The sequence below is a fragment of the Mus caroli genome, chromosome 2 (genome assembly GCF_900094665.2).
Source record: "Mus caroli chromosome 2, CAROLI_EIJ_v1.1, whole genome shotgun sequence".
In the NCBI taxonomy this organism is placed as follows: domain Eukaryota; kingdom Metazoa; phylum Chordata; class Mammalia; order Rodentia; family Muridae; genus Mus; species Mus caroli.
Window position 1 is genome coordinate 53,191,194 of NC_034571.1, and position 14,575 is coordinate 53,205,768.

Sequence of the window (14,575 nt, forward strand, 5' to 3'; positions counted from 1 at the left end):
GTATATCTCCTAAATGGCAAGAAACAAATCTACAATTTAAACACTACCATAAGTTTTAGAAAACTTAAAAATTTCAATTACAGTAACCTAGTAAATTACATTGGAAACCAACAATTACTTAAAAAAATGAAAAAGTCATGTTCTATGTATGTTTGTTTATAGGTTTATTAAATAAAATTTCAAAGGAAGAAAATTCATGAAAAAAAAAAGAAAGTTCCCTTCTAACAAGCAGGGGATTTCCCTCACCACAGGGGGCCCAATTGCCAACCCACAGCTACATGGTATTCCACAAATATTTTATCAGAATGAAGAATTTTATTACATACTATGGCCAAGAAAAGTATATCCTTGTTCAAACAAAGTTTAATGGAAGAAGGCTTAGACTCACAAGATCTGACAGAGTCTAACTGGCCCATACAGAGTTGAGCATTTTTCCAGACTATATAATCTTTGGGATCTTTTCAAAGTATTGGGATCCTCCAAAGGAAAGCAGCACCCAAGCCTTGCCTGAGTATCCCTGATGGAGGGATAGTAAGAGAGATGCCCTTATTAAGAAAAGAAGAGATGTCCGTTAGGGCTGCTCATTCTGAACGTGCTTCGCTGGGGTGACTGCCTACTTGGTGAAGTCTACAGCAGATAGCAGATGGCTTGCACTCACTGTCCTGAAATCTCAGCTGGCTCAGTAGCCAGCTCTACCTCCTTAGAAATTCTCTGTTCTCAAGTGCTTTAGTGTGTCCAGGAAAATAAGTTGATGGTTGTAATTCCAAGGTCAAGAACTCTGGAATTGTGAAAAAGTACCACGAATCCCGGAACCCAAGTAAAGGACAGGGAAGTGAACTAGCTGAGGAGCCACCTGCTGGTCACACAAGGAAACACAGCAGACACGTGGCGACTGATGAGCCTGTCACAGCCACAGCTGGCGTGCTCCTTTTACTTGCTGCCTCCCCCCTGGTGACATCATACCCTGTTCCTTGGAGGTGGAAATCGTATTCAAATGAATATTACCGCAAAACACTTCATTCTGTGAGACTAAGGGCAAGTCCCGCTATCGGTAAGATACAAATTGATACACAATATCTTTGTGTGTTAAGAGCATGGACTATCACATAAATGACTTTATTATATATCGTCCCTAACCTATCTACTCCGGTGCACTGGTTTTGATTGGGTTCTTTAAAACTCGAGCCTGTACAGCAAGCCCTGAATTTCAGTTCACTGATGATACACAAGGGTGCTAGAGTTCCAAGGTGGTTTCTTTTGATATTTCCAAGAAAGACATCAAAAAAATGTGTCACATTGCCGGGGCATGACGATTGTCTCTTTGCCACGGCCAATTGGCTACTTTACCTGGCTAAAAAGTCAACCCTCTGCCTTTGCAATCCCACTTTGTGGTCACTGGTGTCTCTATATCTCCAGAAAGACTGGTTTTTTTTTCAGCCTAACATTTTTTTTCACATTTTGACACACATGACACATGACAAGTGCTCAGGGTGTTTGATCAACCATTTAAACTTTAGTAATCCACCAAGGAAAATCATCTTACCTCTTGGTTCCCACTTTAGGATTCTGGGGTATGTCTATAGTGTTCATGATAGAATCGTGTTTCACAGCCAGCCCTAAGTCAGCTATGGCACAAGTGTCACATTTTTTGACTAAGATATTCTTTGACTTTATATCTCGGTGAGCAATAGCAGGCTTACCTATAAAGCATAAGAAAAGTGTGTTAATTTTTTTTCTTATTGAAGCAAACCATTTAGAAGACTTAGTTCAAATGTCACCTCCTCAGACACATTGTCTCTGACTGCACACCCAAGTCCAGCTGATCTTTCTAAGCAGTCTCCTCTTCAACCTCCAAGCCAAGTGAGGGCAGACTCTTGCTTTATGCTCAAGCAGTTCCAATATGAGGAGCACCAGGTAACCATTGTGAACATTAATAACCAGACTGTTCAATAAATGACTTACAGCTACTATTTCGAGTGATTACAATAAGCAAATGTTTTCTAATGAAACATTTACTCAAACTTTTACTGCCCGAGAATAGTAATTCCCAAATGAGAACAGACGGACCAAGGGGGTCCTTAAAACCACTGTACATCTACACCACCATTTCTTCACTTACTTCAAACAAAACCATATAGGAAGACAAATAGTATAAAGCGGAGCATGTGTGAAATTTCAGACAATGAGCTAGATATTTAATATATTTTCAAAAATGTAAAACAAAAACCACTCTTTTTACTACATTACATTAAAAAGCTATAAAACATTTGGAAGCTGTTATTCACATTAATATTTAATTGGCTAATTACAGTTCCTTGAAGTAAACATTTCTTTCAATTTCTCAATGAAAAGTTTTTGATGTGGAAATTATTAATAAATATAACCTACATTTACCAAAACCTTGTGGATTTCAATAATTTTTAAGAGTATAAAGGGGTCATGAACCTAGTGGCCTGTTTAAACTAATGACATGAGAGTCACTTTCCAGTAGGCTCAGCGAATCAACAAGACAGGGCATATCTTTTGGCCTTCAGTATGATATTCATATATTCTTTTCTATCTTTTTTGAGACAGTTCCAGCCTAGCACGGAACTCACTCTGTAGTCCTGGATGACCTCAAACTCACCGGCAATCCTTCTGTCCCAGCTTCCCCCGCCCGGCTTCTACGCATGATCACATTATCTTTACCAATTACATTTTAATTATCAAAAGCAAGCATTTAAATCATCTGCAATAGATGACTGTATTTGCCTTGACCACCAAAACAAGAATTCCAGGTATGCAGTCTACTGGCAAGGATGGAGCTACTGAGATGAAAATACATCAGGAATATCATGTGTGGTGCTGAGACTACAAGAAAGATGCTTTCATCATGACCAGAACCTCACTTTTGTGAAGGACTTCCACTGTTCCTCTGCATTTAGTGATGGTACTAACGAAAATAAAGTCAATACAAAGGCCAGCTTTCTGGAAGGCGATACAGACCTTGAGTACCCACGATCTCCATGTGCAGGTGAGCCAGACCACTCGCTATGGAAAGCGCCAGCTTGACCATTCCAGCCACAGTCACTATGTTTCTGTTCAAATAGTCATACAAGGAGCCCTGTTCGTGATACTCTGACACAAGCCAGAGTTGTGTCCAAGTTCCATTATCTGTCGAGAGAATATCATTTGTTGTTGTAAATGCTGAGGAAGAAAAAGAACACTTTTTCAACTCTTGTAGATGTGGGCACCGTGGGAGCTTCCATTGAAACAGGAAGTTGTGTAAGGTAGTTCTAACAAATGAGTGATCCTTCTCCTGTATGCATTCATCAGTAGTTGCTGGTGACAGTTACAGCAGTGCAGGGCAACCTTCTGAAAGAGGCACTGTGGGAGAAACTTCCGAGAGGCAACTTTGGCCTCAGTATGGCCTTGCCCATTACTATTAAGTATTTAAGAAAGATTATGGCAATAAATCCGAAGAAATGCACACCATAATTACTACCATAGGAGTGCCGACATTCTAACAATGTCTGAGAAATTTGCCTCTAAAACTAGGAAGTTATGCATTCCAAACAGTTTTATAAAGAGCCAAGATGTTGCTAGATATTCACAGAGAGCATGCCCATTTAAACAAAAAATAACCTGTCATTTTTTTTAAAAAGACTGTTTAAGTAGACTAGAAGTTAGTTTAGGGTTCCAACCATTAGATGTAGCTCTCTAAACAGTGTCTGCGACAGTTTGGGCAACCCTGACCAGTCCCGAGATTCCTGAGCAGTTTGCTTGGATGCTACATGTTCGGGGGCAGGAGGTTGTCCAAAGATCTCATTTCCACAACCAGGCAGTGAGAAATTTTCATGACTTACAAAAGCTCACTAACTCTAAAGCTCATTAACAACCTCCACACATTAGACCCACCCTCGGACTCCCCGCTGACACCCATTCGTAGGCATTGTCTCTCACAACAAGGGTTTTGTCCTACACTGGGCTATAAGTTAAAGGTGTGACTGTTATACGAAATAAATAATTTGTGAAAGTGATATCAAAGACCAGGTGGGATCTGTACAGACTGACTGACAAGTCAAGATATGCCCAAGACAATCCAGTTGCATGCAAGGAAACTAGAATGGCCTCTTTAGGGCACTAGCTTTAAACTAGTTCATCAAGATGAGCTGTGCGGCTGGTTCCTGCTGCACTAATATCACTGCTGGGTAACCTGACGAGGAAATAACTCAGCTCAACATTAGCAGGGGTTTGGAAAGTGGGTCCTTAGCTGTGTAACAAAATGTTTTCAAAACTCTGGGATATAGTGTTAAAGTATATGTCCTTAAGAAGTTGGAAAGATGGACTGGAAAGATGGCTCAGCAGTTAAGAATATGGGCTGCTCTTCCACAGGACCCAGGTTCAATTCCCAACATCCACATAGTGGCTCACAGTAAATTGTAACTCCAATTCCAGAGGATCCAGTGTCCTCTTCTGGCCTCACTGGGCACTAGGCACAGACATGCATACAGACAAACTACCCAAACACTGAAATAATAATCATAATAGATAGGTAGATAGATAGATAGATGATAGATAGATAGATAGATAGATAGATAGATAGATAGATAGATAGATAGATTAGAACCTGTGAAGAACAGGTTTTCTGTCTTATCTCAGCTCTCCTTCACTCTCTCAACAAATCCTAACTAGAAAACTAAATTATAATCAAAATATGCAAAACTGCTAAAGATCTCTTTTTCCATCTAATTAATAAGAAATGCCAAAATTATTAATATTTCCATTCTTAATATTAACAGTGATATTATTACAATATATTATATATTATATATCAATCTCATATTATATATAATACATAACATATAACATAATATATAATATATTGCTGATATTACTACTATTAATATCAATAATAATAATGAGTATAAAATATTATCGTGTTTCTATTAGACAAAAGTGAAGGTTTTTTAAATTTTCCATGAAATAGCAAATGTGTAAAACTCACACATAATTTAGTTTAAACACTTTTGCTTTTTTATGAGAATGTAACTGTGGCTGCATCAAAGTTCTTCATTACATTAAAATTATTAAAGTTCCAGTTTGAAATCTGACCGGATTGAGTTTCCTCATTTCTGCCTGCATTTCCTCTTTTTGTACAATAAAATGAGCCAAAGCTTTGTAGGAAGTGGGAAGCCACAGAGGTGATCCACCAACCCCATCCTTCCCTCACTACCCCAGCATGTGTACAATATTTTGAGAGTACTGGCTTTAAATATACCAGATAGGTGATGAGCTGTTTTTCTCTGGGACACTAAAACAACTCATAATTATTATCTGACAGTGTTAAACTTCAAATCCTGAGGCATGGTTAAACTAACAATGATAGCAAGCCCCACTAACAATCTCTTAACTCATTCTCACACTGTCTAGGGGTACATGGGCTAAGATCTGGACACCCGCAGGAATAGCCTGTGTTGTAGCCGATAAACCCAGCAGATAAACCCAGCCATTCAAACTTCCAATAACATCCCACTGGCCAGCACACCTAAATGCCCTCCCTCCACATTCCAAAATGCTCTAGATCTTTCCGTGGCCCAGAGTGACTAAAGACAGGACAACTAGACTACTAAAGACGTGACAACTAGACTAGTAGATTTTCCTAGGATTGGTTCCAGTGGAGGAAGGCTGGTTCCTGCCCAATACAACTTATCAAATGTGCAAATATCAGCCTTGCTCTGTCATCATGACTCTACGCCAATCATTTGCTGCCGCACTTCACTGTTTAGTTATGTGCATTTATATGTGGGAAAGAAAAGAGGATTTTCTTAATAAAGAAGATAGAGTTGTATGTGTTTTCCTGAAACACTGGTGAAGATGCTCCCAGGCAAGCGACCCAACACTGTTGCTTGCCGGGCCTGGCGAGCCGGACCTGACCTTTGTTGTCAGCTGCAATGAAACCGAGGATATTCTCGTGTCTCAGCATCACCGTCTGATAAATTTCCGCCTCACGGAACCAAGATCTCTCATCCCTGGAGGAGAATATTTTCACGGCCACATCTTCTCCACACCATCTTCCGTGCCACACTTCCCCAAACCGACCTTTTCCTACGATTTCTTGAAGTACAATTGTCCTTGCGATTGTTCTTTGAACCAAGAGAGGCAGACCTAGTCAAAGAAAGGGCAGCCTGATCATTCCAACAAAAGTCACAATGCCAGGGACGGTCGCTGTGACATGGAAAGCAAACACTTAGGCACTTTAGCAAGTATGCTAAATTTGAAGAAATAAGCATCATTACAACCAACTGTAATGCTAAGGCGTGACCTATAAAATGTCCTAAATTAAGCCGGGCAGTGGTGGTGCGTGCGTTTAATCCCAGTACTTGGGAGGCAGAGGCAGGCAGAATTCTGAGTTCGAGGCCAGCCTGGTCTAGAGTGAGTTCCAGAACAGTCAGGGCTATACAGAGAAATCCTGTCTCAAAAAAAAAAGTCCTAAATTATTAATTTCTCTTCTCTTATTCACAAACAAAACTTTTTAAACACAGCATGCCGCTGCAGATATCTGATTTCTAAGAATTGTGACAAATCCTGCTAAATTCCTCACAAAGCCAGTCTGACTCAAAGGAAACCATGCACGGCTAACACTTGAAATGCATAGCTCTGGTACTACTGCAAAGGGAAAACCTTCTTCATGATATTTTTTTCAAAACAAAATTAAAATGTACATGTAAGTAATCAAATTCAATGACACAGTAAGATAGAAATGCTACACGAAGAATATGTTTCTGAGAAATAAATGCCAAGAAAACACATTCTTTGTATATGTATAACGCTCATCGATTTTTGTTGTGGTTGTTTTAAGACAGGTTAATATGTATCCCTGGGTGATCTGGAAGTCACAGTGCAGAGCAAACTGGCTTCAAGCTCCCAGAGACCTATCTGCCTCTGACTCTCAAGTGCTAGAACTAACAAAGAGTACATTGCACCATGTCTGAACCAGTTGTATTTTTAAAACAATAACTCTACTTCTAAAATTCTATTTTATAGAATTAATGCAAAATGTAGAGAATTTATGCAAAATTATAGAATACATTGCTATTTATACTAAAGAAAAAGGAGATCTTTGAAATGCGAAATATGGTGAAGATGTGCTAGCATAGATACATCATCTAGTCACTACAAGCAGGATACTCATCTTCTGTGAGCTTTAGCCCTGTTCTCCAGGAAATGAGACAAAATAAGAGCTAAGGTGGAGACTGAGCAGCTAGCACTGTAGCTGGCATAATGCATGATAAATAACAGCTACACTCTTAATATTACAGCAGGTTTAGAATGGATCATGTCAGAAGAACACTGATAGTGCTGTTAGTAAAGGTATTCCAATGACACCGGAGGCTGCTTTGCTACACTCTTAATTGGAAACAGGGTAGGAAACTTTAACTCTATGAGTTTGTAGCTTTTCAGACTATGGATAGAAAAGAAACTGAAGCACATGACAGAATCGGAGTGAGTTATAATACTCTTTCTTCTCACTTGCTGCATTTTCAATATAAAGTCCATGAGGTTTTATCATTCCTATAATTGTATTGCAGATAGGGACAGCATAAGCGTATTGTAGAAAATCAGCTTGGTAATTGTCATTGTCCTCAGGTGGCTGGACAAAACAATGGCCATGTGGCTCCTCTGGGCATTGTCCCCTGCTCCAAGAATGAGCCAGTGTCTACACAGATGTTCTCGTCTCCAGTAGAACCACCCACGACGGTGAAGAGGCACAGACTATAAATTCACTGGTATGAGCCTCAACAATTAGTCACCAAGCCCCACAGTCCAAAAGTTCTTTGGGGACCATCTGGTTCAGCCTCATCATCTATCGATGAAAAAATTGGAGCTTGACAGTAATCAGACCTAAAGGGAGTCTGCTGCTGCCAGAGGCTGGCCCAGACTGCTTTGTCCCCCAGAGGAGACAGACCTGTTATCACTCAATGTGTTTGGCACAACGTGATACTAACAATTAACCCCTCTCTGCATCATCATTGACAAAGAAAGAAAGGAACCAGTGAAGTTTTCACACTGTGGTTGATGCAACAGCCAATTGATGGACAAAGAAGAACGTGTAAGGGGGTCAGTGGGGTGAGCAGGGTGAGGCAGGAGAACGAGAGCTGCTTCACAAAGCAAATCACAAAATGAATGCTATACACCTCCAGGCTGCATTTGAACAGAAACTTTGTCTCTTGCTATGAGTTCATTTGAATCTTTTCACCAGGGATTATAGAAAGCTGATGTCTGGCTTGTGTCACCGTCTGTCAGAATGCTATACAGTAAAACAAAGAAGCAGGCTCCCCACTTCCTTAAAAAGCCACCGGAGACAAAGCTCACTCTCAAGCAGAGTCCAATAAAACATCGTTTGTTTTCACTTTGTAGGCTCTCCGTCTCTTTGAAATTTGTCCCTGACCTGGTCATGGATAAGCTTCGTAATCAGGGTTTTTCAATATTCGACAAAGCTGCCTCAGATCCAAGGTCACCAACCAATTGAGAAAGGCAGAGAAGAAGCAGGTTGGTCCAGTCTCCTCCCCACAGGCAACCTATTGTGGCAGAAGCATTGCTGATGGCAAAACTGTTCTATAATGATCAAAGGCGTGGGCTTTTAGCTAGGGGTCACTGCCAAACAGCTGTGGCTATACAATATGCCTAAAGCTTGTTCAAATTTGTCTTTAAGGAAATTTATCTATAAGCGGAGCCTGGTGATACCAATTTACAGATTGAAGTTAGGGACACCTTATCCCCACCCTGTGCCACACACACACAGGTAGATAGATAGAAAGGTAGATAGATAGATAGATAGATAGATAGATAGATAGATAGATAGATAGATAGATGATAGACAGATGATAGATAGATAGATAGATAGATAGATAGATAGATAGATAGAATGAGTGAGTGTGTGTGTGTGTGCATGCGTGCATGCATGTATGCATGCGTGAGTGAGTGAGTGAGTGAGTGAGTGAGTGAGTGAGTGAGTGAGTGAGTGAGTGAGCAACCCTGGGGATGCAGCACAGAGTAAGAACACTTGCCCAGCATGTGATGTGTGAGGCACTGGGTTCAATCTTCACTACAGAAAAACAAAAAGAAATTATCCAGGTTTGGGCATGTTTTCTTCTTCCTTTCATAAAATGTCTTAGAATGTTCTCAAAGGGAACATTTCAGAAGCCAACAAATTCATATCCATGCCCGAAACATGCTTTTAAAAAACATTCAACAACATGATTTTTTTTTAATTTTTATTGTTACATGTATAGTACATACAAATATATAAATACAACCTGATGACTGCATTTGGTATGTCTGAACTTGGGGTCCCCATGAGATTTGGTGGCTTCATGAGATTTTGCCCTTCCACATTAACATGTTTATTGGTGCTGTCTGTGTTCTGGCCTTGTCTGGGCAGCCAAGTAGTTGAGATCTCACAGGTGAAATTTCTCTGCTGATTCCAGGAGGCACAATCTCGCAGAAGACTTGCTGCTTCTCTGGCTCTTACAATCTTTCTACTCCAACTTCTGGGATGTTCCCTGAGCCTTGGCTGTAGGAGTTGTGTTGAGGGTGTATGTTCTGGTACTAGGTACCCCATGATCAGTTGTTCTGTGAAATTTGAACAGTTGTGGCTCTCTGAAATGGTCTCCATCAGCTGAAGAAAAAAAAATAACCTTCCTACTTCCTTCTGGGTCTGTGCCACTTATAGAAGTTTTGTATTTCGTGTTCAGTTCTTGACTATTTCCTATAAAAAAAATATTGATGGTAATCTGTGTGGAGGGGAACTATAAGGAGTGTATGTTCAAAGAACAACCAATGAGAATCGGCTCTCTCCTACCATGTGACTCCTTGGAAATAAACTTGAGTCTTCAGGCTTGGCACCAAGCACCAATAGACAGTGAGCCATCTTGACAGCTCATTATTCCTTTCTTTCTTTCTTTCTTTCTTTCTTTCTTTCTTTCTTTCTTTCTTTCTTTCATTCTTTTATTTATTTATTAGATATTTTCTTCATTTACATTTCAAATGCTATCCCAAAAGTCCTGCAGACCCTCCCCCCCCAACTCCCCTACCCACCCACTCCTACTTCTTGGCCCTGGCGTTCCCCCGTACTGAGGCATATAAAGTTTGCAAGACCAAGGGGCCTCTCTTCCCAATTATGACTGACTAGGCCATCTTCTGATACATATGCAGCTAGAGACACAAGCTCCAGGGGTACTGGTTAGTTCATATTGTTGTTCCACCTATAGGGTTGCAGACCCCTTTAGCTCCTTGGGTACTTTCCCTAGCTCCTCTATTGGAGGTCCTGTATTCCATCCAATAGCTGACTGTGAGCATCCACTTCTGTGTTTGCCAGGCATCGGCATAACCTCACAAGAGACAGCTATATCAGGGTCCTTTCAGCAAAATCTTGCTGGCATATGCAATGGTGTCAGTGTTTGGAGGCTGATTATGGGATGGATCCCCGGGTATGGCAGTCTCTAGATGGTCCATCCTTTCGTCTCAGCTCCAAACCTTGTCTCTGTAACTCCTTCCATGGGTGTTTTGTTCCCAAATCTAAGAAGGGGCAAAGTGTCCACACTTTGGTCTTCGTTCTTCTTGAGTTTCATGTGTTTAGCAAATTGTATCTTATATCTTGGGTATTCTAAGTTTCTGGGCTAATATCCACTTATCAGTGAGTGAATATCTTGTGTGTTCTTTTGTGATTGGGTTACCTCACTCAGGATGATGCTCTCCAGGTCCATCCATTTGCCTAGGAATTTCATAAATTCATTTTTAATAGCTGAGTAGTACTCCATTATGTAAATGTATCACATTTTCTGTATCCATTCCTCTGTTGAGGGGCATCTGGGTTCTTTCCAGCTTCTGGCTATTATAAATATGACTGCTATGAACATAGTGGAGCATGTGTCCTTCTTACCGGTTTGGACATCTTCTGGATATATGCCCAGGAGAGGTATTGTTGGATCCTCCAGTAGTACTATGTCCAATTTTCTGAGGAACCCCCAGACTGATTTCCAGAGTGGTTGTACAAGCTTGCAATCTCACCAACAATGGAGGTCATTACTCCTTTCTTAAATGACACGTCTACTCGTCTGCTTCTTAACTTGTATCACTTAACTTGGAGAAGAAATCCTTGGGGTCAGATTCAATATACTTAGAGAGTAGAAAAATAAACTCACACCATGACCAACATCTGCCCAGGGATGGTACTACTTATAGTGGGCTGGGTCTTCCTACATCAATCAGCAATCAAGACAATTTCATCATAGAAAGGCCCACAGACCAAACTAACCCAGGCAATTTTTCAACCGAGGCTTCTCCTTTCAGATAGCCCTAGGCTGTGTCAAGCTGACAATAAAAAACTAACCAGGGCACCACCTAACATTGTCAAAGGACCTAAGTTGGTTTTGTGGAAATTAAGCAGAACATTGCTCAGACCTTTGAATGTTAAAAAGAAATGTGTTTGCCTGGTAGTGGTGGCTCTTTCTTTTAATCCCAGAACTCAGGAGACAGGAAGATCTCTGAGCTCAAGACCACCCTTATCTATTGAATTAGTTCCTGGAAAACCAGGGCTACACAGAGAAACAGAGTCTCAAAGGGGAAAAAAAAACAGAAAAAGAAAAGACGATATGTTTCTAGCAATTAAGCATAAATCAGACTTCTTCATGCCTGAATGTTGCCAGTACTCAAAACCTTGGGGTAGAGTAGATCTCAATGCGTAGTGTCTAAGAAGCAGAGTTTGAGTACTGAGAAATATTGCTTTTAAGATAAAAAGGTAAACCTTCTATACGATGGCATAATTTGGATTCCAACTTCATATGCTTTGTAATTACAGGACTTGGTCTTCTCTCAGTTTTCTCTTGAAAACATCCCACGTGATGATATAGTGATGGCTTGGACCGTTAGACTCTTCAGGTCAGTAAAATGGTGTTCCTTTCTGATGCATCCAGAGTGCTTCCTGTTAAATATGTGTGTGTGAATGATGTGGTGTGGTTTCCCTCCTGCCTCTCTAACACTGTCTGCCTGGCTTCTGCCCACACCCACGAGTGAGAGAGGTCCTCGAAGCTGTGTGTTTGGTTCACTTTGCTTTGGTTTCCTTTCATTTTTTTTTCAAAGCAAGGATTTGTCATGGAGCCCAGGCTGGTCTCTAACTCAGGAGCCTCTTGCTACAGCCTCCCAAGTACTTATATTTCAGACAGGTACCACTGTCTCTGGCTGGAAATAAGACACTAATGATCTTTCTAAAGCAAAGAGAGTTGTAAGGGCATATTAAGTGGCTCTTCTGAGTATACTCTTGGTCATATTTCTGCAAAGCCAGGGCTAGGGATTTCAAGAAATTCAGATGGGAAGAGAGAACCCCTATAACTTCACACACACACAGACAGAAGAAAAGCAGAAGATAAAATAGAATGTAGTAAAACGATAAAGAAGAAACTAAAGGCCTTTTGAAAAACTAAACAGAAACCTTCTACTGTAATCCTTCGGGCGATTTCTATCCATGACTTCATTTATTCTGTCCCACACTGAGCACTTTAGTTGATGAGTTCATGTGGGACACTTTGATCAAAACCATTGTTCACTTATTTTTAAACAAGAGTCAGCTTGCTGCAAACATGCACGTACCAGAGCCTGAGCCAGAGGCAGTAGCATCGTAGATCAGATCCTTGAGTGTTTTTCCTGCATTCACAAGGCTGTACTCTGCCAGCGGTTCCTCCACGTTGTGTCTCTTGGTCTTCCTATATGTGCACTGGCGGTCCTGGCACGCCCATATCATTAGCATGGCGGCTATGGACAGGAGGCAAACCGGCACGGTGATAACAACCGTCAGCTCTGTGGGGCCAAGTCGAGGGGCATTTGGTGATGCTGCCATTTAAAAAGAAAGATGGAAGAAACCATAAATCAACTCTTATTCTGTCTATATATTGTTAGAATTTGTTTACAGTGAGTATTGGAGAGTTTTGTAGTAACTCTAAAACCAAAGATTATTATATTTTTGAGACAAGGTCTCATGTAGCACAGGTTAGCCCAAAACTATGCAAACAAAGATAGCCTTGAACTCTTAATTAATCTTCCTGCTTCCATCTCACCAGCACTGGAATTATAGGCATGTGCCACAAGGCATAATGACATATGCATATGAAATTTTCTCAACAAAATCCATTAATTACTTTATATGAAAGTTGAAAACAATGGTTTAAAAGTACTAACATTGGAAAATGTTTCAGATATCCAAGTACTGTCACCAATATTGGTGACTACAGTAAACTATACAGCCGCTAAAATATAGATTTAAATTCATTGCCAAAGGCTACAATGCAAGCAAAGATAAGAGCAAGATGTGAGCTGGCTGCTGCTGTGACAATGGCCTTGGGAGCCAGAGGTAAGGATATGGAAGCAAAGGCTGGGAAATTTTGAAAAATCCTCCAAAATATTTGATAATTTTATTTTTATCTTCTTGTTATTCAACAGTCTCGTCCTTAGAGAAAACCTGTCCATCCATTCACTCGTTTCACAAATAATCCTCGTGCTCTTGGAATATATGATGCTATTAGTCTGGATGCTGGAAATCAAGGAGTGAAGAGGCCAGGCCTTACTCTCTGAGCATGCATGCTCTCATAAACATAGACAGCTAAGCAGACCGCTGCATAGTAGCAGAGACAGAAGATGGGATGAGAGCTCCGAGGATGAATCAGCAGGCAGAACATCATGAGAGCGAAATGTCACTTTAGATTGAGTGGACCACGAAAGGTCCTCTGAGGAAGTGTCCTGGAGACAATGACACAGACAAAGAAGGAATGGCAGGCAGAGTTGCATGGGAGAGAGGGGAGCCAGTGCAAGGGACTCATTTATTTCCATGGCTACTTCATAACTACAGTTTTGCTACTGCTATGAATCATAATGTGTCTGTGCTTTCTGATAGTCTTAGGCACACCCTGTAAAAGGGTCATTGAGCCCCTAAGGGGGTCACGACCCACGGGTATTATACACATAAGGGACTGACTGGTCAGTGTGAAAACATGTCCTAGAGGGCAGGAAATGGGGAGCAGGAGGAAATGGGATCGGGGAATTGAAGGGAAACCTTGTGCCATGTGTTGAGGGCTAAGCAAAGGAATATGAGTTTCGTTTCACACAGAGGCAGATGTGAGGTTTTGGGATATGTTTGAAGTTTTATTCTGAGTGGCCACTGTGTCAATAGATGCTGGAGCCGGAAGAAAGAAAACGGAGAACGGCCAGAAGCCTGGGTCAATAAGCCTGGTAGAAAGTAATGGTCTCAGCTAGTGCTTTCAGGAAGCCGGGCCCAGAGCAACATACTTATTTTTTTTTTGATGGGTCCCATCTGTGATGGAGGTCCCTTAGGATTATAATGAAACTGAGACGTTCCGTAGCCCCACAATGTTGGACCAATCTTTATTTATTTGTATTCTTTTTTTTAATTGATGTAAATTCATTGTATATACTGGTGAGTTTCCTACGGTCATTTTTTATAAAAGTATATCATGTATTTTGACTGTATTTCCCCTCCCCTCCGCTTTCCATACCTGCAATTATTCTTTTTTTTTAATTTTTA

General features: G+C 40.8%; 1 protein-coding gene across 1 annotated transcript in view; it reads right to left on the bottom strand.

Moving 5' to 3' along the window:
• Positions 1-14,575, bottom strand: part of Acvr1c (activin A receptor type 1C) — a 79,573-nt gene that overhangs the window by 11,599 nt on the left and 53,399 nt on the right. The window contains exons 3-6 of the mRNA XM_021152763.2: positions 12,631-12,870; positions 5,917-6,147; positions 2,986-3,153; positions 1,544-1,700 (exon numbers count right to left, since the gene is read on the bottom strand). Of these exons, the coding sequence (XP_021008422.1) occupies positions 1,544-1,700; positions 2,986-3,153; positions 5,917-6,147; positions 12,631-12,870 (796 nt within the window). The remainder of the gene's footprint in view (positions 1-1,543; positions 1,701-2,985; positions 3,154-5,916; positions 6,148-12,630; positions 12,871-14,575) is intronic.